A 26,220-nucleotide genomic window follows, 5' to 3' on the forward strand; every position below is an offset into this window, starting at 1 on the left:
GATAAGCTTTTGGAATGTCAATATGTGAGAGTTTCCTGGAAAACAAAAAATAATTCATATTTTAGGGTTTCCAGAATGTCGTAGCACCCTCAAGGAGTTCTGCATCATTCTCCCACATGTTTTAATATTGCTCTGCTTTGTTTTTATCTGTGGGCATTTAATTCCAGAGACCTGAGACTCGTTTTATCACCGGTCAATATTTATCCCACAAGCAATATAACAGGAACAGATTATTATTGCTTATTGGTATTGATCTGCCTGCTAAGTGACTATTATGTTTTCTACCTTGCAATCTTATAGTCATCACTTCCACAAAAACCTTGTTCATAGAAAAGCACAATGTACTAGGGCAGTGAAAGACATGCTATAATTGTAAATCCTTTTTTACATCCTCACAACTGTTCAGATGATTGCATTGCACACAATGCCACAGATGATTTTAGAAACTCGCTAAATTTCAGTCAGCAACCCCCCCCCATGCCCCCTTCTCCTTAGTAATCATAAGAAAACAGCAAAGTAATTTCACCACTTCTATGATGTGTTTCAAGATAACTGATGACAGCATCGATCTCATTGTTTCTCTTGATTCACTGCTGATGGTTTTTGATTGCACTCATCATCAATGAATGAATAGTTACACTGGTCTCAGGGCAAATAATTCTCTCACAATTATTGAATAAATTGCAAAACACAAATACGATTGTTGACCAGAAAATGTACAATCTATAATATCTAATTTTTGCAGTCTAAAATCACTTCAATATTTGAGACTTTGCCTTGTTCAGTTCTCAATTGAAGAAGACATTAAGAACTCGACAATATATAGAAACTATTTATGGGCCCAAGCACATGTGGAAGCATTGCAGGAGCTAAGGCTTCTACTGTTGCTGCCTCACTTTCACTAGCATAAAATAGTATTCTTCCCTTGGCATACATTGTGCCCACTGTTTGCTATCTTGAAGTTTTGTGTCTACATCTGGTCTCCACACTATTGGATGGATGTGATTTCACTGGAGAACCAAGAAGATTCACGGGGATGTTGCTTGGATTGGAGAACGCGAGACATGGGAAGAGATGGGTCAGACTAGATTTGTTTTTCTTGAACTATAGAAAGCTGAGGACTGATCTGAGAGAAGTTTATCAGATTATAATCTACTAGACCAAGTGGACCCGTTGGGCCCAAACCTCTCCTCCCCCTCCCCCTCCCCTTCCCCCTTCCCCCCTCCCCCCTCCCCTCTCCTCCCCCTCCCTCCACACCCCCTCCCCCTCCCCTCCACCCCCCTCCCCCTCCCCCCACTACATCCCCCTCAACCCCCCATCCTCCCCTTCCCTCCCTCCCCCTCCCTCCACCCCCCTCATTCCATCCCACCCTCCCCCCTCCCTCCCTAGGAGATAGATTTAAAGTTTAAAATGTGAATAACTTGAAAAATATAACACCGATTTCAATGAAACCTTCCATTTGCACCAAAGGGACGATGGTGAGTAAGGTGGGCCTAAAATTGTTGCGCTATCGTGTACCGTTTTGGCTGTCGTTCAGGAACAAACAAACAAACAAACAAGAGTCTTAGTATATTATGATGGCATTATGGTGACATCAAAAACAAGAAGGCACAAGTTTAACATCACAAGAAGGAATTTTAAAAGGGACCCACAAGATACTAACTTTGATGCCAGAGGATGGCGGTCAACCAGAAACAATAACTATGTTTAAAGGACATTTGGATTGGATAGAGAGCTAATGGAGTTAAATGGGACTTGTGTAGATGAACAAAAGTGTTGGCATGTTCTTGGTAGCTAAAGGGCCTTTTTCAATGCTGTACAATATTATGACACCATGATTCTGTCTTGCAGACTTATGGGATATCATCTAATTTATATCCATCTGCAATGCATTTGCTTGCAACTTTTACAGCCTTTATAACAAACTTGTTTTGAATGTATCTGCATATCAGTTTCACAGTAACATAGGACGTACTCAAGACCCTGCTGCCATGAAACAAGGGTCACCACTGAACCAATAACGTAATATTAATACATTGTGATACTTCAGGAATTCCATCAATCCTGATAACACATAACAAAAAATGAAACCTTGATTTTCACTTCATATTTTACGCATACTGCTGAGAAGCTAAAATATATGCACACAAGCTTGAATTTGAAAATAAATTTGCTTTGAGCTTGTACCAAATCTAATCAGACAAATTAATCAACCATAAGTGGACAGTAAATTGACTTAAAAAATCTTTGTATAGTTTCTCCATTGATTATATATTAACTCAGGTAATTGAACAAAAATAGACACCCCACTCTAATGTCCACTCACTTTCATTCTTTGTCACTCTGCTGTAGAATATTTTACGGCAAATCATTAACTTAAAATTCAATAACAATTTTGCAATTGCAAAAGAAATCAGATTTTTAAAAAAAAATAGGATATTTTACAATATGATCAGCTAGCTAAAATCAAGGCTGAGACTGAATCATAGAGTTATAGTCGTAGGGTCCTATAGCGTGGAAATAGGCCCATCGGCCCAACTTGCCTACACCGGCCAACATGTCCCATCTACACCAGTCCTTCCTGCCTGCGTTTGGTCCATACCCCTTTAAACCTGTCCTATCTATGTACCTGTCTTAATGATTCCGGCAGCTCGTTCCATACACTCACCACCCTTTGTGTGAAAAAGTTACCCCTCAGGTACCTATTAAATCTTTCCCCCCCTCACCTTAATTCTTGTCACTATACAAAATATTCCTGTTATGCATCAACAAAACCACGATCATAATCGCCATTCTCTACTGATGTCAGATCATCCAGCGGAATGACCAAGATCCACAGATATACAGGTGGTTTATAGATGGAAAGTGAATTTAAATTTAAATTCTTCAAAAAAATTATGTTCTTATTATTAGGTCAAGATGAGAAAAATAACTTTGATACATCTACTGACATGACCTAGAGACTATATGGATATAAGTTTTAAAGCCATTCTCTTAAGCATTGGCAAAGAGAAGCATCAGTCCCAAGATGAAACAAATTACAGTTCTGTAAATATACCCATGTGGATTTTCTTTTGACGAGCAGTGCAGCAGAAAGCACAATGTTCCTCCTGCTCAATTGACCCTGTCATTAGTCTCCCAAAGTGCCGATATCCATGAATGATTCTATGGAAGTGCTAAAGGTGTACACATGGGTGCTCACTGTGACTGAAATGTGCTGACAATCCAATCCAAAAACTATTATACATGGTATTTTCCTTTGGCATTGTACGAGTTACAAGAGAGCGGAAGATTGGTGAATTTACTTAAATGTGTACATTTATATCTACTGTTATTGCTACTTGAAATACAGCATTTAAATGCTCTTAAACATTAAGTTTTGTTTTGGTAACTTAAAGGAAATCCTCATGGTGCTGAGAAATAAAATTTAGCATTCTGCTTTACTCCAAAATGAAGTTCCTCCCCTCATATTGGACCTCTGATCAAGTCTTTCCTTCCTTTATTTATTATTTCTGACTTTTTCTTGTTTTCCGAGTTTTATTTATATTGTGTCGATATTTTATATTTCAAGACCTCATTGCCCAATATAACGCACACTCTTGTGATTTTTTTGTTTCTAGAATGCTTTCTCCCCCACAAGGTCCACAATGTCCATTTTCAAAATAAGTTTCTGTTTCTGCACTGTATCGCTAAACTAAAAAAAACTAAAGTAGCTCCGCACACTTGAGGTTGTCTGCACAAATGTCACACTACTGCCATCTCTGTGTTTGCCAACTTCAAAATCTTCGGTGCAATTTTATTTGGGGTTTACATTCCTCATCATTAAATTCTTCACAAGCTCTCTTTGTCCAACTTATGCTCGTTTTTGAGGTCCAGTCAGTGCCAGTTATTCAAATATTATTTTCACACTTGTTTTTCAACTTCTATCATAGTGGTCATTCTTAATAATAATAATAATAATAATAATTATTATTATTATTATTATTATTATTTTATTTGTCATATGTAGGTTGGCACAGGGTCAACGATACAATTAAATGTATTTGACAAGACAACGGGTCACCTCAGCAGTAATATTCCAATGATAAATAAGATTAAAATGACATTAGTAAAGTAAAAAGACAACATTAAAATAATCAACATATATGATGTGAAATGTGTTTATGAGTTCAGAAGCCTGATGGCCTGAAGGTAGAAACTGTTCTTAAGTCTGGTGGTACGCGCAGCCATACTCCTGTATCGTCTGCCTGACGGTAACAAGGAGAACAGCCTGCGTGCTGGGTGGCTGTGGTCCTTGATGATGCTGCGTGCCTTCCGCAGGCACCGCCGGTAGAAAATGTCTTGAATGGCTGGGAGACAGTTGCCAGTGATATGCTGTGCCATCTTCACCACTCTCTGCAGTGGCTGATTTGTGGCTGTGGGCAGAACAGTTCCCGTACCAGACTGTAATGCAGCCCGTCAGCAGGCTCTCGATGGTGCATCTGTAGAAGTTTGTGAGGATGCTGGCGTTCATGCCAAACGTCCTCAGTCTTCTTAGGAAAAAGAGATGTTGGCGGACCTTCTTTGTTATTGTGTCCAAGTGCAGTGTCCAAGAAAGGTGCACACCGAGGAACTTAATGCTGCTTAAAACTTAAAAAAAGCAACAGTATATTTGCATCCCCCTTAAAATACAGTAAAGTTTCCAAATTGTTTCTGGAAAAAAAATTCCAATTAAATTTAACATCTTGATATACAGAGGACGTTTGGAGAAGTGACAAAAGTCCTTGGCAGATGCCTGTGTAGGAAGGAACCGCGATGCTGGTTTAAACCAAAGATAGACACAAACGCTGGCGTAACTCAGCAGGACAGGCAGCATCTCTGGAGAGAAGGAATGGGTGACGTTTTGGGTCGAGACCCGAAATGTCACCCATTCGTTCTTTCCAGAGATACTGCCTGTCCCGCTCAGTTACTCCAGCTTTTTGTGTCTATCTTAGCAGATGCCTGTCTGGGGTTCAAATGAATACCAGGTTTGTGAGCAGAATAGCCTCAATTACTGATCAAACAGAATTAGTGTCTTGGGAGTGGTGGTCATGGGCGGGAACAAACCTAATTGGAGGAAATTTCTGATCACCAAGGACGAGATGTTGGCCAAAGAGAGAGTTACATTTAGCTTTGAGGGCTAAAGGAATCAAGGGATATTGGGAAAAAGCAGGAACGGGCTATTGATTTTAGATGATCAGCCATGATCATATTGAATGGTGGTGTTGGCTCGAAGGGCCGAATAGCCTACCCCTGCACCTATTTCTCTATGTTTCTATGTTTATAAAATAAGGGTACAATCAGAAACAATGCATAGCTCCGGAAAGCAGGTGGGGAAGTAAGCTGGGTGTTGCATCCATACAGTGCATTCAGAAAGTATTCAGACCCCTTCACTTTTTCCACATTTTGTTACGTTACAGTCTTATTTTAAAATAGATTAAATTAATTTTTTTATCATCAATCTACACAAAATACCCCAGAATGAATAAGCGAAAACAGGTGTTTAGAAACTTTTGGCATAGTAATGAAAAAAAACCCTGAAATATCACATTTACATAAGTATTCAGACCCTTTGCTATGACACTCAAAATTGAGCTTAGGTTCATCCTGTTTCCATTGATTATCCTTGAGATGTTTCTACAACTTGTTTGGAGTCCACCAGTGGTAAATTAAATTGATTGGACATGATTTGGAAAGGCACACACCTGTCTATATAAGTTGACAGTGCATATCAGAGCAAAAATCAAGCCATGAAGACGAAGGAATTGTCCGTACACCTCCCAGACAGGATTGTGTCAAGACACAGATCTAGGGAAGGATATAAAACAATTTCTGCAGTAATGCAGGTCCCGAAGCGCACAGTGGCCTCCATCATTCTTAAATGGAAGAACTTTGAAACCACCAGGACTCTTCATAGAGCTGGCCACCCGGCCAAACTGAGCAATTGGGGGAGAAGGGCCTTGATCAGGGAGGTGACCAAGAACCCGATGGTCACTCTGACAGAGCTCCAGAGTTCCTCTGTGAAGAAGGGAGAACCTTCCAGAAGGAAAACTATATCTGCAGCACTCCACCAATCAGGCCTTTATGGTAGAGTGGCCAGACGGAAGCCACTCCTCAGTAAAAAGCACATGACAGCCCGCTTGGAGTTTGCCAAAACGCACCTAAAGGACTCTCAGCCCACGAGAAACAAGATTCTCTGGTCTAATGAAACCAAGATTGAACTCTTTGGCCTGAATGCCAAGCTGGAGGAAACTAGGCACTGCTCATCACCTGGCCAATACCATACCTATGGTGAAGCATGGTGGTGGCAGCATCATGCTACGGGGATGTTTTTCAATGGCAGAAACTGGGAGACTAGTTAGGATCGAGGGAAAGATGAACGGAACAAAGTACAGAGAGATCCTTGAGGAAAACCTACTCTAGAGCATTCTGGACCTCAGACTGGGACGGAGGATCACCTTTCAACAGGACAACGACCCTAAGCACACAGCCAAGACAATGCAGGAGTGGCTTCGTAACAAGTGTGTGAATGTCCTTGAGTGGCCCAGCCAGAGCCCGACCTTGAACCCGATTGGAAGGACCTGAAAATAGCTGTGCATCGACGCTCCCTATCTAACCTGACAGAGCTTGAGAGGATCTGCAGAGAAGAATGGGAGAAAGTACCCAAATACAGATGTGCCAAGCTAGTAGCATCATACCCAAGAATATTTGAGGCTGTAAGCGCTGCCAAAGGTGCCTCAGCAAATTACTGAGTAAAGGGTCTGAATATTTAAGAAAATGTGATATTTCAGTTATTTCATTTTAATTTTGCAAAAATTTCTAAACACCTATTTTCGCTTTTTTTATTATGGGGTATTGTGCGTTGATTGATGATTAAAAAAAAGAATTTATTACATTTTAAAATAAGGCTGTAACGTCACAAAATGTGGAAAAAGTGAAGGGCTCTGAAGACTTTCTGAATGCACTATATGGAGTTTGATGCATTTTTGAATATCAGCCAGCAACACCTGCAGCTAAGAAGTAGTGGATGACCAAGGATTGATCAATTCTTTCTGGGACCCAGTCTTTAAATGTCACCATTAATGATTATTTTTCAATTTTTGAGCCTTTTATTTATTTTCTGTTTTCTTTATGCTGTTACCAAACAGAATAGCAATGAGGAAATATACTGCATTTATGAATAGTTTTGTTACATGTGTAAGATCAAAGAGATTGTAATTTGTTTTGTTAAATAAAAAGGGCGAGAGTAAATCGATTGTATATAATTCCAAAGTAATAAAACATGGATTTATAATGCAGCAAGGGGAAACTATTACAAGGATATGTTTTAATTTATTATGATGCATTGTCATTGTGAAGTCGCAGGTTTTATAACTTGAAATATGTTTTGGAGGCGGTCTCAATACCTTCTGTGACATCGTAAAATTCTGCATCACCAAGGAGCAGAGAATTTTGACTAAATGTGGTTCTTGAAGAGTAGAGATTTTTAACACATTTATAATTGTCTAAATGTTGCAGTCACCAAATGTTCAGTACTGCCACGATATCACAATTGTTTCAACGGTAAAAAAAGACCCAACTTTTATTGATTGCAATTAATTGCTAGCTTCAGCAGCAGCATTTCAGGATGGAAATTTCTGTTTGCAATCTTCGCATGCTTTCATTTTGATAAAAACAAGTGAAAATAGTTATGTTATATTTATAGTTTAATGCAAGTAATCTAGTAGATGACTGTCCTAATTACATTTTAAATTAAATGAATGTAAGCAAAATAGTGCAATTGGTATAGCATGTTTGGTTCCACATGCTGTGTTTAACTAATTAATATACATATAATTTATATACGCATTCAAGTTATATAATGTGTAGGAAGGAACTGCAGATAGACACAAAATGCTGCAGTAACTCAGCAGGACAGGCAGCATCTCCGGATAGAAGGAATGGGTGACGTTTCGGATCGAGACCTTTCTTCAAACTGACGCCATTCCTTCAACCCAGAGATGCTGCCTGTCCCGCTGAATTACTCCAGCATTTTGTGTCTATCTTCAGTGTAAACCAGAATCTGCAGGTGCTGGTTTAAACAAAAGATAGACACAAAACGTTGAAGTAACTCACAGGGCCAGGCAGCATCTCAGGAGAAAAGGAATAGGTGAAGTTTTGGGTCGAGACCCTTCTTCAGTCAGAAGAAGGGTCTCGACCCGACACGTCACCTATTCCTTCTCTCCAGAGATGCTGCCTGGCCCGCCGTGTTACTCCAGCTTTTTATGTCTATCTTTACAATTGATATAAACTGATTTTTACAAAAAGGACAGATATTGTAAACATGAAACAGATAACTTGTACATTGTGAATTTATTTCACTCAAGTACCTTTATAAATTAATACTTTCAAGCAAAATTAATTATATATTTTACATTCCTTCACCGTAACTAATTGCTTCCATCTTGAAGTTTTCATTGAAAATTAATAATTAAACACGTTACAGATATACGTCTTAACAGTAATTAAAATGTCGAAGAATTCTGACAGCTGACCAGCCAGTTTCAGTTATTTATGTTCCTGTGCTCTAAACCATTGTCTACTGGGAGATTGCCTTATTTATCAGAATTATAAGGGTTTCCTTAAAATTACCAAAACAAACAAAAAAGTTACTTTCCTTGGAGATCCCAGCAGTTATCAAAAAATGTTCAGCTCTGAGTTGTTGCGATTTTTAAATGACTGCTCTATCCAATTAGTAGTTCAATATGTTTTAATTGAAAAGAGAGGCACCACATATCTCTGTGGTGCAAAATTTATCAGAATGCATCTTTGCACATTTTCATTCTGCAGTTTAAATGTCAACTTGCACGAGGGAATTTTTTTTTCAAACACCGGTTCAAATACTGGTTTCAAAGAATATTTAAGAGAATAAAATTCTTCAGGGTTTCCTTTGTTCTAACCTGATAAAACCCTTGTTGAATATTATAATAACAACATTATGAGAAGCACATCTCCATCTTTCAGAGCTTTTAATTTCTTTCCTGCTGATGTCGCAGTGCACGAGCAGGAACTTCACTCATTACATTTTATTTCTCAATTTATATTTTGCAGAAAATGTTAGTTTTCTCCTCATCTAGGAATTCAAATTCAACAATGGTATTAAATGACACTGAACCCTTTGAGCGTGATTAGCACCAGTGCTTGTGAAGAATGTAAATAGCAACGTGGATCTGGCCCAAATGGCCCATTTCCATCTCATTTCCTTGGAGCTTGATAAGTACCTAGGGAAATTCAGCAGGCTCCTGAGCGATGATGGAAAGTTTACTTTGGAAACTACGCAGATGTTATTTACTGCATTGTATAGAAATAAAGGACTGCAGATGCTGATTAATACACAAAAGAACATAAACGCAGCAGATAAGGCAGCAGCTCTGGAGCATGGTAGTTGACCTTTTGGGTGGAGACCCTTCTTCCAACTGATTGTAGGGGGGGAAGAAGAAAACTGGGAAAGAGGAGAGGGACAAAGCATGGCAGGTAAGAGGAGGACATGGGCAAGGTGGACTTTGATAGGCAGATAGTTGTAATAAAGACCAGGGATAAGAGCAGAAAGTGTGAGACAGGTTTGAAGAGATGCAGAGTATGAAGCCAGAGGGAGTACATTTCAGAGAAGAAAAATCTCGTCATGCAGTGAATAGGTAAATCGATATTGTCAAATCAATTGCAGTAAAAGAGGAAAACAGTCAGTTTTTAATGCTTAGACAATACAGCATAATTGTGGCCAACCTCTGTACAATTCTGGCTAGTAGTGAAATTCTGACTTTGAGAATGTACAGATCAAATCACCTGAACTGATTGGGAATCAGACATCAAGACATGTAGGAATGTTCACTCTGCAGGGAAAATGTCTCTGCAAAACCTTATCAAAGCTTTCAAGATTCCTTGAGCTACAAATGTGATTCAGTTCACAGACTGGAGCTCAGGAGCTGAGAGTGAATCGAATGCTCAATGAAGAAAATGGTTGGAAGGTTTTTATTTCGCAAAGGGTTTGTTAATGAGTTTAGCCTTGGAATTGCAGAATACATTCCTGTGATAAGTCAGAGAGGTTGGTTAGAAACAATATTCAGCGCCATTCAGAAATGTCCCCAAACCATCTTTTACTCTCATCATTTAAATGGTCTGAGGGAATTATTTATTGCAGAAAAAAAGCTGCACTGAAGTCAATGCAGGTGGCCATGGTCACCATCAGTCCATATGCCATTCATTGTATCCATTACAGCTATTTCAATGCTGTCCTTGGGGCAGAAACTCAATAGAGATATTTAAACATGGCACAGTAACAAAAGTCAAAACAAATAATTAAAAGTAATTGTGAATTTTATTTTATTAACAAATGCATGAGCTGCAAGAATCTATCATGTTAACATTAAATATGTTCAAAACCATGCCAATGCATGGTAGGTGGCTTATAAAATGTCATTATTTACATAGTTTACAAATCCTTTTGAGTGGAGTTTATAAATTTTAGTCAACAAAATGGCAGGATTGTCTTTCCGATATATGAAAGTATCATATCAGATCTCTTGCTAAAAAAACAACTGGCCAATATCAATGAAGCATTGCTACATGCAATGTTTATAAGTTCATATGTTAAAGGAGCAGAATTAGACCATTTGGCATATTAAGTGTACTCGCCATTTAATCATGGCTGATCTATCTTTCCTTCTCAATCCCATTCTCCTGTCTTCTCCCCATAATCCTTGACACTCTTACTAATCAGGAATCTGGCAATCTCTGCCTTAAAAAAAATCCATTAACATGGCCTCCACAACCATCTGTGGCAATGAATTCCACAGGTTCACTACCCTCTGACCAAATAAACTCCTCCTCATCTCCTTTCTAAAGATACGTCCTTTTATTCTGAAGCTATAGCCTCTGGTCATGGACTCACCCACTAGTGGAAACTTCCTCTCCACATTCACTCTATCCAGGCCTTTCACTATTCGTTAAGTGTCAATGAGGCCCTCCCTTCTAAACTCCAGTGAGTACATGCCCAGTGCCATCAAACATTCATCATATGTTACCCTCTGGATCCTCTCTAATTCAAGCATATCCTTCCTCAGATATGGGGCCCAAAACTGAGCACAATACTGCAAGTACGGTCTGACCAGTGCCGTATAAAGCCTCAGCATTACATCCCTGTTATTGTTGTTGTTAAAAGTCACCCGGTGACTTCAATTAAAAGCCAGAGGTCACGGTCCATAGCAAAAAAGACAGGGACACAGATGGAGAATTTAGAGAGTTAAGTAGAAAGTTAAGAAGCAGGACTTTAAGGGTTGTGTTTTTGGAATTATTCCCTCCACCACATGTTAGTGAGAACAGAAATAGATAAACAGTTAAATTTGCAGATAAAGAACTGTGTTGGAGAGAGTGCTTCAGATACCTGTATTGTGGGGATCTCTTCAAGTGCAAGTGGGACCTATATAAGAAAGACCTAAACTGGAAGGTATCCTTATAGAGAGGTTTGCTGAAGCTACTTGCAAGGGTTTAAACCCTAATGTGGCATGGATTGGGAATTGGATCTGTAGGTCAGCAGGTGAGGTTATTGCAGAGAAGGTGGAGGTTAAGTCAAGTAAGTCTCATGGCAAAAACGGGCAGGGCCAGGATAATTTTAATGTATATAGTTTATCGATAAGGCAGAACTCGATTAGTGCATGGAACTAAAATACTAGGTACTACAAAAACTTGGTTGAGATAAAGGCAGAACTGCTGTTTCAATGTTCAGAGCTCCTACATCAACCTGCTCCAATGGCATATCCTTCAGCCAAAACATTGATGACACTGAGCTGAAGACAGACAATCGGCTTTAAGTACAATCAGCTTTAAGAATCATCATCTCTTCTGATGGCTCTCTCAAAATGGAAGGCCAATCAATTACTTGGTTGCTTTCTCTCTCGCGTGATGAACTAGACAAACATCAAGCTGTCAACCAAGATCAAAGAATACAAATCAGTTGTGCTCACATGCCTTTTGTATGACTGTGAAATTTGTACACTTTACAGGAAATGCATCTTTAAACAGCTCAAATGTTTCTGAATGAGATCTATGCTGTCTCTCAAGGGCAGGACCGGGGGACACACTTGGACAGAGTTGACCTGGTCAGCTTCAATGCCATGTTCTTGAGGGCACAGTGTACAGGACAGACCACATATTCCATATAAACATTCCCTTACGGAGTTCTTGCACAGGATCACTGGAGCCAGGAGCATACACAAAAGCGATATCAATGGCAGCTTCAAACACTGTGGCATTCCTGCAGAAGAGCTGGAGTCTTCTGCCCAGGACAGAATAGGTTGGTGTATTTTGACCAAAGTATCAACTATGAAGGCAGCTAAATTAGGGGAAACCAATTTACGACATAATCAAAGATATGTCCCAACCTGGTCATTCATTCTTCTCCCTGATCCCATCCAGTCAGAGGGTATGGGGAGAGGGCAGGAACGTGGTACTGATTGTGGATGATCAGCCATGATCACATTGAATGGCGGCGCTGGCTCGAAGGGCTGAATGGTCTACTCCTGCACCTATTATCTATTGTCTTTTGTCTTTGTCTATTATATCTGAAATGCAAAACAAAGCTTTTCACTGCACCCGGGTATAGGTGACAATAATAAACCTAAATCTAATCAATATACTGTCATACTGCAGTAGAAGGCACAAAGTAAAGAGAGTAGATTGAAAAATAGAAACATAGAAAAATAGGTGGAGGAGTAGGCCTTTCGGCCCTTCGAGCCAGCACCGCCATTCAATATAATCATGGCTGATCATCTAAAATCAGTACCGCGTTCCAGCTTTTCCCCCCATATCCCTTGATTCCTTTAGCCCGAAGAGCTAGATCTACTCTAACTCTCTCTTGAAAATTGGAGTGGCTGTTTGAAGGTAAATCCACATCTGACATGTGGCAATCTTTTAAACGCCAGATCAAAACCAGTATGTTCTTGCAAAGGTGAAAGATAAGTTCTGGAAGGTTGGGGAATCTTAGATGACAAGGAATGCTGTACATTTAGACAAATAAGTCTGTACAAGCATTAGGATGCTGAAATCAGACATGTCCCATGAGGAATATCAAGAAAGCTGGAAATAATTTAAAGCAGGAATTAAATTATGAGCCTTGAGGGGCCATGCAATGCCCTTGACAGGCAGGATTAAGGAGAATCCCAAGGCACATCATAAGTATATCCATTAAAGCTATAAGCACAACTCGTTAAAACTGTGAAATGTCCCGAACAATTTCTAAATATCTCAATCAGCCCTAATTATTTCCTCTCTGTGGCCATATTCTGGTAACGTTATTGGTTTATTAATGCCACATGTGCCGTGAAACAATGAAGAGCTTTGTTTGCCTCATCTCCAGTTAAATCACACTATACATGAGTACAATCAAGCCATACAAAAGTACAACAGATCGTGCAACGAGAATATTACAGAGTGCAGAATATAGTCTTACAAAATTATCGCGTTACAGTTGGAGTAAGTGCAGATTTTAAAAAGTGTCAGGTTTGCAATGAGGTAGATTGGAAGATTATACTATACCCTAGCTTATGGGAGGTCCATTCAGTAATTTGATAACAGCAGAGAATAAACTGTTTCTGAATCTAGTGGTACGTGTTTTTAAGCCTTTGTATCTTCTGCATGAAAGAAGGGAAAGACTGGGTGAAAAAGGACCTTGATTATGCTGGCTGCTTTCCTCAGGCAGAATGAAGAGTAGATGGAATCAAAAGGGAAGGTGGTTGGTATGAGCCCTAGACTGGGCTTCATCCACAATTCTTAACTCTCCAAAAATAATCCTAAAAAGTATTATGCTACACGATCCCCCTTAAATATAAATCTGTGATCACGCTGTAAAAGCAATTATCGTCTTGCCAATTGTTTTCCAAAAGTATTAGTTGGATTACTATCACCTCACCTTGATAAAAAAAACTTCAAATATTTCTCTTATATTTTCTCATATTTAAAATAAATAATATGTAATGGCCTACAGATCTTAAAGCTAATCTGAATAGTTCAAGTTTATTTTGTCTTATCGTTTGATAAAGACTTTCTTTTAATGACCTATGTTCTCCTGAACATTTAGGAATATTAATAACGGAGATATCATCATATCATATCATATATATACAGCCGGAAACAGGCCTTTTCGGCCCTCCAAGTCCGTGCCGCCCAGCGATCCCCGTACATTAACACTATCCTACACCCACTAGGGACAATTTTTACATTTACCCAGCCAATTAACCTACATACCTGTACGTCTTTAGAGTGTGATATTCTAATGTTTTCTAAATGAGCCCAAGGAAAAATGTTTGGCATTTCATAATTGTAAATTTTATTTATTTCAGTATAAGTACATGAAGGAATGCTGAGTTATGGCAAGAAAACAAAGTTCATTACTTCCAGCAGACATTACTGCTCAGTCAGCATCAGACATCAAACGATGTCTCTGAGGAAAATCATCAAGCCATTCATTTACCAGTCGAGAGAGATAAAATAGAGTGTTTTGTGGTTTATTACAATCAGCTCCTCAGAGAATGCAGTGTTTGCAATGTGTACCCCGCAGACAGGTGCTTCTTTCTTGATCTTGACAGTAGCTGGCAGGTCTTGTTTTCTCTAGAAATGTTGCCTGGCAGTTTTCCTTGCACAATCTGATACAATTAATAACAGATGCGACACCTGTGATCTTTTAATACAAGGGAAAATATTGGACATGATTCGTAGAAATAGGATTAACACACATGTGGAAAAGCATGGGTATTAGGGATAGTCAGCATGGCTTGGCATGGGTGAAGTTGTACCATACAAACCTGGGGGATGGGATGAAGATGACTGATAAGGGCAGAGCAGTGGATGCGGTAAGCATGGACTTTAGTAAAGCATCCAAAAAGGTTCCTCATAGTCGGCTTGACCAGAAGATGTGGATAGTGAGAAAGGTTGCCGAAGATCAGTTGGAAGTACGAGCAGAGAAATGGTAGGTAAACTAATCTGGACAAATCAGATGTACTTCAACACAAATGTATGAGGGAACTCAAATGTTTGATGAAAAAAAGAGTTAGATAGAGCTCTTAATGATAGCAGAGTCAGGGGGTATGGGGAGAGGGCAGGAACGGGGTACTGATTGTGGATGATCAGCCATGATCACATTGAATAGCGGTGCTGGCTCGAAGGGCTGAATGGCCTACTCCTGCACCTATTGTCTATTGTCTAAAATGTACATTAATGGAAGGACCTTGTGGGGCATTCATAGGATCTTGGGGTGAATGTCCATGGCTTGCTGAAAGTGGCAATAAAAGTAGAAGGGGTAGTAACTATAACGTCTCCCTCAATGTCAACGAGACGAAGGAGCTACTTATTGACTTCAAGAAACATCGTGGAGTGCATGCCCCAATCTGCATCAATAGGGTGGATGTGGAAATGGCTGAGAGCTTCAAGTCAAGTCAAAGTCAAGTCAAAGTCAATTTTATTGTCAATCCTCAGCCAGTTTACACAGACAGAAAATCGATATACCGTTTCCCACAATCCCGAGGAACAAAGTGCATAAAACTAAGTTAAAATTAAAAAAGCACAGCAAACAACAATCAACATAAAATATAAAATATAAAATATAGTCACTTCAAATGCGTTAAAAAAATTTTTTTTAAGTGTCTGGTGCTGGATGTGCGTGTGTGTGGGGTGTTAAAGTCCAGGTCCAATAGGGGCAGGGGAGAGAGGAGGAAGGGAGGGGAGAGAGTTCAGCATCCTGACAGCCTGGTGGAAAAAACTGTTCTTTAGTCGGGTGGTGCTTGACCTCAGGCTGCGAAACCTTCTCCCTGAAGGCAGGAGGGTGAAGAGGCTGTTGGAGGGGTCAAGTTCATTGACATTAATATTACCAATGATCTGTCTTGGACTAGCCACACTGACACAACAACCAAGAAGGCACACCAATGCCTCTACTTCCTTAGGAGACTGAGGAAATTTGCTATGTATCGGATGTCTCCAGTGACTCTTACAAACTTCAACAGATGCACCGAAGAAAGCATACTGTCAGGTTGCATCACGGCTTGGTTTGGGGACATCTCTGCCCAAGTACGCAATAAATTGTTGAGTTGTAGATGTGGCCCAGTCCATCACAGACCAGACTTCCCATCATTGACTCAATCTAAACTTCTTGCTGCCTGAAAAAAGCAGACAACATAATCCAAAAATGTCCCACCCCAGACATTCCTTCTTCTCCATGCTTCCATCTGGCCGAGGGGGACAGAACCTTGAAAGCGTGCATTGCCAAACTCCGGAACAGCCTCTTTGCCTCCATTATTAGGCTTCTGAGTAGTTCTTCCATAAGTTTGAGCACTGTTCAATGCACCTCTACCCCATTGAAGAGATTAGACTTTGCCTAAGAAACTGATGTACGACAATGCACTACAATGCTGTGAATTATATTCTGAACTCTGCATCTTCTCCATTGTTCTATCTATAGTACTTGAGTATGAAATGATTGCATCTATGTATGGTATTTCTGATCTGTTTGGAGAGCAAGCAAAACAACATTTTTCATAGCACCTCGGTACATCCGACAATAATAATAAACCTAAATCTAAAGAAAGCATATTTATATTTCCTTTTATTGGTTGGAGCATTGAGTGTAAAATTTGGGAAGTCGTGTTGCAACTGCATAAAACTTTGTACAGGCCACATTTGGAGTATTGTGTGTAGATGTGAAACATGGACCTGCAAATGCTGGTTTACAAAAAAGGACATAAAGTTCTGAAGTAACTCAACTGGCCAGGCAGCATCTCCAGAGACATGAATAGGTGAGATTTCGGTTTGGGATCCTTCTTCAGAGTCTGAAGAAGGATCCCAACCCAAAATCACACTTATTCATGTTCTCCAGAGATGCTGCCTGATCCGCTGAGTTACTTCAAAGGGCTTTGTGAAGGACTTTGCGCCTTTTTTTCACCAGGATGCTACCTAGATTAGAGAGCATTTGCTTTAAGAAGAGGTTGGACAAGCTTGAATTGCTTTCTTTAATAGTTGAAGATTGAGGGGTGACCTGAATGTATGTAAAATTATAAGAGGCATAGACAGGGTAGATAGTGAGAGTCATTCTCCCTGGGTGGAAATGTCACTTGCCAGAGGGTAAAGAATTAAAGTGAGAGGTAGAATGATTAAGGGAGATGTACAAGACAAATTATTTTTTACATAAAGAGTAGTAGGTGCCTGGAATGCTCTGCCAGAAGAAGTTTTGAAAACAGACATAATGTCAACATTTAAGAGGCACGAAGACAGCACAGACATTGTGAGGAGAAATACAGGGCGGCACGGTGGCGCAGCGGTAGAGTTGCAGCGCCGGAGACTCAGGTTCGATCCTGACTACGGGCGCCGTCTGTACGGAGTTTGTACGTTCTCCCCGTGACCTGCGTGGGTTTTCTCCGAGATCTTTGGTTTCCTCCCACACTCCAAAGACGTACAGGTATGTAGGTTAATTGGCTGGGCAAATGTAAAAATTATCCCTAGTGGGTGTAGGATAGTGTTAGTGTGCGAGGATCGCTGGGCGGCGCAGACCCGGTGGGCCTGTTTCTGCGCTGTATCTCTAAATCTAAACCTAACTATATATAGGAAAGAACTGTAGATGCTAGTGTACACCAAAGGTTGACACAACATGCTGGAATAACTCAGCGGAATAGGCAGCATCTCTGGATCGAAGGAATGGTTGACGTTTCGGGTCGAGATCCTTCTTCAGGCTCTGAAACGTCACCCTTCCTTCGATCCAGAGATGCTGCCTATCCCGCTGAGTTATTCCAGCATGTTGTGTCTATCTACAACATAAACTAACTGGTCCAAATTTTTAAAGCAGTGCAGGAACAGAGAGACTGAAGAAGGGTCTCGACCCAAAATGTCACCCATTCCTTCTTTCCAGAGATGCTGCCTGTCCCGCTGAGTTATTCCAGCGTTTTGTGTCGACCTTCGATTTTAACCAGCATCTGCAGTTCTTTCTTACACAGAGTGACTTTGTCCACATGTAGAAACCAAAGCAACTGTAATAAACCATGGCTATAAAATAGACAATGAAACACTAACAATCCTGTGCCCCATACCATGATTGGTGCAGAGATTCTGCATTAGGTTATGAGGACATTTATCAGAATGATATATGCAATGATTGATTTCAGTAAATGTCAAGAAACGTGACAAATTGTGGTTTTAAAAAGGGTGTTCAAAATAATAAAGTTAGGAATGATAAGGCATTTTAATGTTTGCACATATTAAAAGTAGTGATTTGAAAACAAACAGCCACAGAGTCGGACATCACAAAACAGGACATTTGGCCCATCAAGTCTACACCAACCGTTAAGCAACTATTTGCACTTATCCATTTTTTAATTCCCCATACATTTCCATCAAGGGCGGCACGGTGATGCAGCAAATGATTTTCTGCATTACAGCGCTTACACCACCAGAGACCCGGGTTTGATCCCAACTACGGGTGTTGTCTGTATGGTGTTTGTACATTCTCCCTGTGACCGCGTGGGTTTTCTCCAAAACCTTCGGTTTCCTCCCACACTCCAAAGACTTACAGGTATGTGGGTTAATTGGCTTGATGTGTGTGTAAACTGCAGGATAGTGTTAATGTGCAGGGATCGCTGGTTGCCATGGATTCGGTGGGCCGAAGGGCCTATTTCCACGTTGTATCTCTAAACTAACATAAACTGAAATATCCACTAACACGTAAAGGGCACATTATAATGGCCAATTAACCTACCATCTTGCAAATCTTTGGGATGTGGGAAATAACAAGAACACCCAGTGGAAATACACACTCCCAGAAAGAATATGCAAACAGCAAAGACAGCAGCAAAGCTTCAGATTGAATCTTGAAGCCAAGAGGCAGCTGCTGTCCACAGTGCCACTGAATATTTGCACATAGAGCAGGAAAGAACAAACAAGGAACCAGAAGTGCGAAAAGGATCCATGAGATGTCCAAGGCCAGTTGGATTAAGGGGAATCCCAATGCATTTTATTTCCATATTAGAAGTATGAAGATGGCTATGGTAAGAAGATAGATAAGGACAAAAAAGGTCATCTATATTTGGATCAAGAGGAAGTAGGTGAGGTCCTTAATGAGGACTTTGCATTAACATTCACTAAGGAAAATGACATGAATTATGCTGAGATCAGAGATTGCAGTGTTGATGGTCAGGGTCATGTCAATATTAAGGAAAAGGAAAACATTAAAGTGGAAAAGTTCCCAGGCCTTGATGGAATCTATCCCAGGATACTGAGGGAGACAATGGAAAAGATTGCTAGGACTTTAACAGAGTTCTTTGCATCTTCTTTAGTCACAAGCTAAAAACAAGGTGTCTGCCTTCATTGGTCAGGGCGTTGAGTGTACGTCAGGAAGTCATGTTGCAACTAAAATAAAAATTTGGTCAGGCACGTTTGGTTGATTGCCACGTTGCTAGAAGGATGTGGTGACTTTCAAGAGGGTGCAGCTCGGTAGGATTTTGGTTTGGCCATAGTTGAAATACTGAGTGCAGTTCTGGTCACCCCATTCTAGGAAGGATGAGGAGGCTTTGGAAGGTGCAGAGGAGGTTTACCAGAATGCTGTTTGCATTATAGGGTTTCAGCTACAGGGCGAGGTTGGATTGACGTGGATTATTTTCCATGGAGAAGGCTGAGGGGAGACTTGATAGAATTGTATAAAATTATGAGAGGCATAGATAGGGTAGACAATCAGAACCCTTTTTCCTGGGTGGAAATGTTCAACACGAGAGGGCATAGCTACAAGGTGAAAGGGAGACCTCTTTATAACAGATCTCAGTTATGGTAGCCAGAGCATTTGCACAGTAATCAGACACCACTGTCTCTTTAAGAACCCAGGCTGCTCGCTACACTGTGGGAGGTCATCGAAATTGACAAGCAATTGCTTTGATCGACACTTATGCAATGGTACTCTCTCAAGGAAGGTGAAAAACAGCCTTTAATATTTTTAGCTTGCAGTAACAAAAATACATTTTTAGCTGTTAAAAAGATCTTTGTACACTCAGCTGGTTGGTCAGCATCCTTGGAAGGAGAAACAGAGTTAACCTTTAAGGTCAATGTCCTTTCACTCTGAACTACAGGCTGAGTTGGTTGAGAGAGTCTCACTTAGAATATGACAGGGTTTCCTCATGCAGCCACCCCAATCATCCAGACCTCCCATGTTGCACACAATCTCTGAATTCGGGAATCAGCAGCAGGGTCAGCGGTTATTGCTGTTATCCAGCTACACTGGACAAGATGGTGCCGGCCGGTCATCTTGGGCCGCTGCTCTCCATGTAGTGCGGGAGATTCCACTGGGCTGTCAGTGGGGCACCTTGATTCTGATCCGGCACCTGGACAGTGATGTCAATGGGGGAAAACCCTTACTCGGTTATAGCAGACAACCGGCAAAATCGGACCCCCCCCCCCATGGTCCATTATAACAAGGGTTATCTGTCTAATCTTTTATTTGACTGGGTAGCACGCAAACAAGAAGCTATTCATGGGTGCCTCTGAACACATGATAATAATAAACTAAATTGAACTAAACAAAATGCTTTCAGCATTTTCTTTCAATTATTTGACTCAGAAACTAAAAACAATTTCATACATTACACGCACCTATGTTGTATATGATGCCCACACAGGCATCATGAACATAGTTTTTTTCCTAATATTGTTTCTTGTGTTTTATTAATCCTCCTTTGCTATGAATTTGCAAGCAGAGAAATGTCTGTTGGCTATTTATTTAGTAGGTGGTGATTGTGGAGATCTGCAATAATTGCATTTTTTACTGAAACAGGCAATGTTTGAAACCCAACATCATAAAATGTTTCAAGTCCAGCCAGCCAATTTTAAACATAAGTGTAATATATGCTTAAGTAGTCAAAGCCATTTTAATTGAATGGATTTTACACAAAAAAAAACAACCCGTGGCAGGAAATTTTAAGTCAGATCAGGTACATCTTCCCTACATCCTACATGCTGCTGAAGAAATACACCGAGAAACAACAGCCATGAGGGATGGTGAAAAACCATGACCTAATTATTTATCATTTTGTGTGAAACAAAGAGCAACTATGTGCCCACTGGTACATATGGGACTAAATAAAGGCGAAGTGAATGTTATGTCCGACAGAATGAGAGTTGATGGTCATCAATGTCACGCTTTTTTCCAAAGTTCCCCATTTCCACAATCTCAGGGCGTATGTTGGATGGTCCTCAATATCGCAAAGCTGTGTCATGGCTCCAACACTTTCCTTGGCCTTTCCTTCTACAACTATACCAAACTTCCCATGAAAACAGACAATCTTCCGAACTAATAGAAAGCCATTCACTCTCTGGTGACTACACTCCAGAACTAAGACAACACAAATCCCAGCAGCCAAACTGCAGTATACCGGTAATGCTTGCATTTGCACATTCACAGAGGCTGCTCTGGGTACCGAGGAGACACAAGTGAGGGCCTCATCTATGATGGGAGGGGAACCCCCGTTCCCTAAAGAACGAAGACATCACGGATGTCCTAGTATGGAACACCTTAGCTTGGGCACAGATGCAGCATAGATGGAGGAATTGGGAGTAGGGGATAGTCTTTGCAGGAAGCAGGGTGGGAAGAAGTGTGTTATGGGAATAGCGCACCCGGTGGTGCAGTACCGGGGATATATTACCCATGAGGCTGTAGCCAGAGTGATCCTGAAATAAAATGGCTGAACCCAAGACTCGAGTGTAAAGCCTCTGTTAATTAGTTGTGTAGTTGTACTGTAGCAGGTTACAGAAAGGAAACACACTAACAAAACATGGTGTCAGATCGGGGCTTGCTTCAGGATCAATCGAAAGGACGACAGCAGACGACGTTTGTGAGTAATTACTGCTGAGAGACGACTGTGGGGCCTACATTGTTTCCATTGATAGAGGGGCGGATTTAACAGGAACATGGAGCAGCTAAAGCCCCCTAGGCAAATGAATTTTGAGGCAAGGGACCTGCCAATGGAATGGAGACAATGGAGGGAAGAGTTTGAGCTCTATGTTGATTTGAGCATGGAAGGGAAGGAGGACAAGACAATGAGGAAACTGCTAATGTACCTAGTTGGACCGCAAGGGAGAGAGCTCTACCAGACGCTCGAGACACGGACGCTGGAGGGCAACGTACAAGAGGTTACGCTAGCGCAGGCACTCGATGCTTTCGAAAAGCATTGTCAACCCGTGAGGAATGAGACCGTCGACAGGTATAGATTCTTTATGCGAAGCCAAGAGAGAGGGGAGACTTTTGATTCGTTTTTAATAGAACTGAAGCTCTTGGCAGCTCATTGCGGTTTCAGAGAGTTGAAGGATTCACTGATACGTGATAGAATAATATGCGGCATAAGGGATGACATGCTGCAGGAAAGACTTCTCCGAGAAACCTCACTTGACTTAGAAAAGAGTGTGTAAGGCATGCCAGGCTTCGGTGCTGGCCAAGGCCAGAGTTGATGTCCTGGTAGGGGACCAGCGACAAGATGTCTGTGCAGTGAGGCAGGAGGGGAAACGATACCAGCCAACCATAGAGTGCAAATACTGTGGATACAAACATGAGAGAAAGAAGGAGAAATGTCCGGCATATGGCAGGGAGTGTTTCAAATGCCATTAGAAAGATCATTTCGCCTCACAATGCATGGAAAAGCAGGGGCAGCAGAAGAAAGAAAAGAAAGGGAAAAAACCTGTGCATGCAGTGGTGGAAGTGGAGAGTTCCAGTGATAAGTATGATGACAGTCAAGAGGTTGATGAAATTCACACAATGGAACTGCAACCAGAAGCAGGAAAAGGAGAAAGTGTGCACAGGGTTGAGGAGACTCAATTCCCAAAGAAAATCTTTGCAACCATGATGCTGAACGGGAAGGAAGTAAAATTCCAGGTGGACAGTGGAGCCACATGTAACATAATTCCCAAGATGTATGTAAAGGATGTGGATGAAACCAAGCAAGTATTGTCCATGTACAACAATACGACAGTGGTGCCTCTTGGGAAAAGCAAAATGAGACTGGTAAACCCAAAGAATGGAAAGAAATACAAAGTAGAGTTTGTAGTCCCGGAGGAAGACTGCATTCCAATCCTGGGAAGCAGGGCAGCCCAGCAGATCAAGTCAAGTCATGGGGCTCATCTCAGTGTGTACAGAGAACATAATGACACTGAATGGCAGTGAAATCCCTCTGACCAAGGAAAGATTGATAGCGGAGTTTGCTGATGTGTTTGAAGGGACAGGTAAATTTGAGAGCAAGTATCATCTGCTGGTAGCTGACAGCATAACGCCAGTGATCCACCCACCACGAAGAATCCCTGTAGCCTTATGGAGTAAGCTGAAAGAGGAGTTAGGCAGACTGACAGAAGCGGAAATAATTGCCCCAGTAGAGACCCACACACCATGCGTATCCAGCCTTGTGTGTGTAGAAAAGCCCAATGGGAAGTTGAGAGTGTGTTTAGACCCGAGGGATCTGAACAAGGGGCTTAAAAGAAGTCATTACCCAATGACGACGATCAAAGATGTCCTCACCGACTTGAATGATGCCAAGGTCTTTAGCACGTTTGATGCCAAGAATGGGTTTTGGCATGTGGAACTGGATGATGAGAGTTCTCAGCTTACGACATTTAACACACCATATGGTAGATATAGGTGGAGACGCATGCCGTTTGGTCTGTCCACGGCCCCTGAGGAGTTCCAGCGACGACAGAACCAAGTGCTGGAGGGCCTGGAAGGAGTGAGGTCTGTTGCTGACGACATCCTAGTGTTTGGGAAAGGAAAAACGGCAGAGGAAGCAGAAAGAGACCATGACAGGAAGGTTAAAGCTCTGATGGAGAAATGTTGTGACCGTCACCTGAAGCTGAACATAGAGAAGGCAAAGCTGTAGGTGAAGGAAGTCACTTTCATAGGACATAGAGTCTCTGCTGCAGGACTGAAACCAGATCCAGGGAAGGTAGAAGCAGTGCTACAGATGCCTAACCCAAAGGATGTCCAAGGAGTTCAGAGATTTATTGGCTTTGTTAACTACTTGAGCAAATTCCTTCCTGGATTAAACGGTCTATGTGAACCGCTACGCAAGCTGACGCAGAAGGATGTAGTTTGGTGGTGGGCACAGGTGCATGACAGGGCGGTGATGGACATAAAGAAGCTAGTAACAGCCGAGCCAGTACTCAGATACTATGATCCATCCAAGGAGCTGACAGTACAGGCCGACGCGTCAGAAACTGGACTTGGTGCAGCGCTGATGCAGGAGGGCCATCCAGTTGCCTATGCCAGCAGGGCCCTGACGGATGCAGAGACCAGATATGCACAAAGAGAAAAAGAATTGCTGGCAGTGATGTTTGGTCTAGAGAGGTTCCATGTGTACACATATGGAAGGCCAGTGAATGTGCAGTCAGACCATAAGCCACTGGAGATAATCGCCACAAAACCACTTCATCGGGCACCAAAGAGATTGCAGAGGATGCTGGTGAGGATGCAGACCTATGATGTGACAATAAGATACAGACCAGGGAAGGAGATGCAGCTTGCAGATACGCTGAGCAGAGCATATATTCAGACTGGCAAGACTGACAAGACCATGAGAGAACTGGAGACTGTAAACCTGGCAAGGCACATCCCAATAGCACAGCCTCTGCTAAATGGCATAAGGGATGCAACAGGAGAAGATGAGACTATGCAGAAACTGCAAGAGGTGATCAAACGAGACTGGCCAGAGAACAAGAAGGATGTTGACCCAGAGCTCATCTCCTATTTCCATGTGAGGGACGAGCTGAGTGTTGGAGATGGTCTCATATTTAGGGGAGAGAGAGTAATCATCCCTAAAGCCAGGAGACGCGACATGCTCACAAGAGTACATGATTCCCACATTGGTGTGAATGGCTGTCTAAGAAGGGCAAGAGAATGTCTGCACTGGCCCGGAATGAGTGCAGAAATCAAGGACTTCATACAAAAATGTGAAACATGTCAAGCTCAAGGGAAAGAGCAACCAAAAGAAACGCTGCATTCCCATGAAATTCCAGAGAGACCATGGGCGAAGGTGGGTGCAGATTTGTTCCCCTTGGATGGAAGGAACTATTTGATCACTGTGGACTATTTCTCAGGATATTGGGAAATAGACTATCTAGAGAAAACACTGGCAGTGAATGTCATCCATAAAATGAAAGGCCAGTTCGCAAGATATGGAATACCTGATCAGCTCATCACAGATAATGGGCCACAGTTCACAGCTGAGGAGTTCAAGAGTTTTACCAAGAAGTGGCAGTTTGAACATACGAGCACATCTCCCTATTATCCACAGAGTAATGGAAAGGCGGAGAGCAGTGTGAAAGTTGCGAAGTCATTGCTGAGGAAGGCTAAGGCTGCCGGAGCTGACCCTTACCTGAGCCTACTAGCTTTTCGCAACACACCAACACCTGGCATGAGTAGCAGTCCAGTTCAAAGATTGATGAACAGACTTACCAGGACCATTCTACCGACTACTCAGAGGCTGCTCAAACCTGAAATTCCGAAAAAAGTAAGAGATGAGTTGAGAGTAGCTGGAGACAGACAAGCAGACTACTACAACAGAGGATCTCAAGATCTGATTCCCCTGAAAGCTGGCGATCCAGTTCGAGTGAAGCCGACCGATAATCGACATCAGTCCTGGAGGAAGGCTGTGGTTGTAGGCCGTGTTGCGCAACCCAGATCTTATGAAGTCAGAACCGAGGACGGCGTCGTCTATCGTCGGAATCGGTGCCATCTGAGGAAGACCAACGAGCCATTTCATCGCGTTGATGTTGACCTAGATGACCTGGTGACGTTGCCTGAACCGGAGCGAGAAAATCGACCTATGAGCCGACCACCGGTCCCCAGGGAGCATCAAACCCTGACAACAAGATCTGGTAGATGCGTTCGAAAACCACGCTATCTGCAGGATTATGTGCCCACATAAGGATAGGGCCTGTACATGTAGTTGAATATAGATGTAAAGGATATTAGGTTATGTTTAAAAAGTTAATATTATATTTTTGGTTATAGTTTGATATGCATTGTTTTATGTAGAAGTAGTGGTAATGGCTAATAAAACTGAATAAATAAAAAGGGAAAGGGAATGAGGAACCAGACATGTGTTGTTCAAAGTTTAGATAATTCCGAGCACTGAACTAAGATGCCATGGAAGAATTTAATTTAGGGCTATA

At 41.5% G+C, this 26,220-nt stretch overlaps 2 protein-coding genes across 5 annotated transcripts in view; one reads left to right on the top strand and one right to left on the bottom strand.

The window, feature by feature from the left end:
- Positions 1-26,220, bottom strand: part of tusc3 (tumor suppressor candidate 3) — a 318,808-nt gene that overhangs the window by 121,477 nt on the left and 171,111 nt on the right. The window lies entirely within an intron of this gene.
- LOC144598130 (uncharacterized) lies at positions 5,769-6,380 on the top strand. The gene has a single exon (XM_078408022.1). It carries the CDS (start codon positions 5,769-5,771, stop codon positions 6,378-6,380), a length of 612 nt encoding a protein of 203 aa, XP_078264148.1.

This window comes from Rhinoraja longicauda, chromosome 1 (assembly GCF_053455715.1).
Source record: "Rhinoraja longicauda isolate Sanriku21f chromosome 1, sRhiLon1.1, whole genome shotgun sequence".
Taxonomy (NCBI): domain Eukaryota; kingdom Metazoa; phylum Chordata; class Chondrichthyes; order Rajiformes; family Arhynchobatidae; genus Rhinoraja; species Rhinoraja longicauda.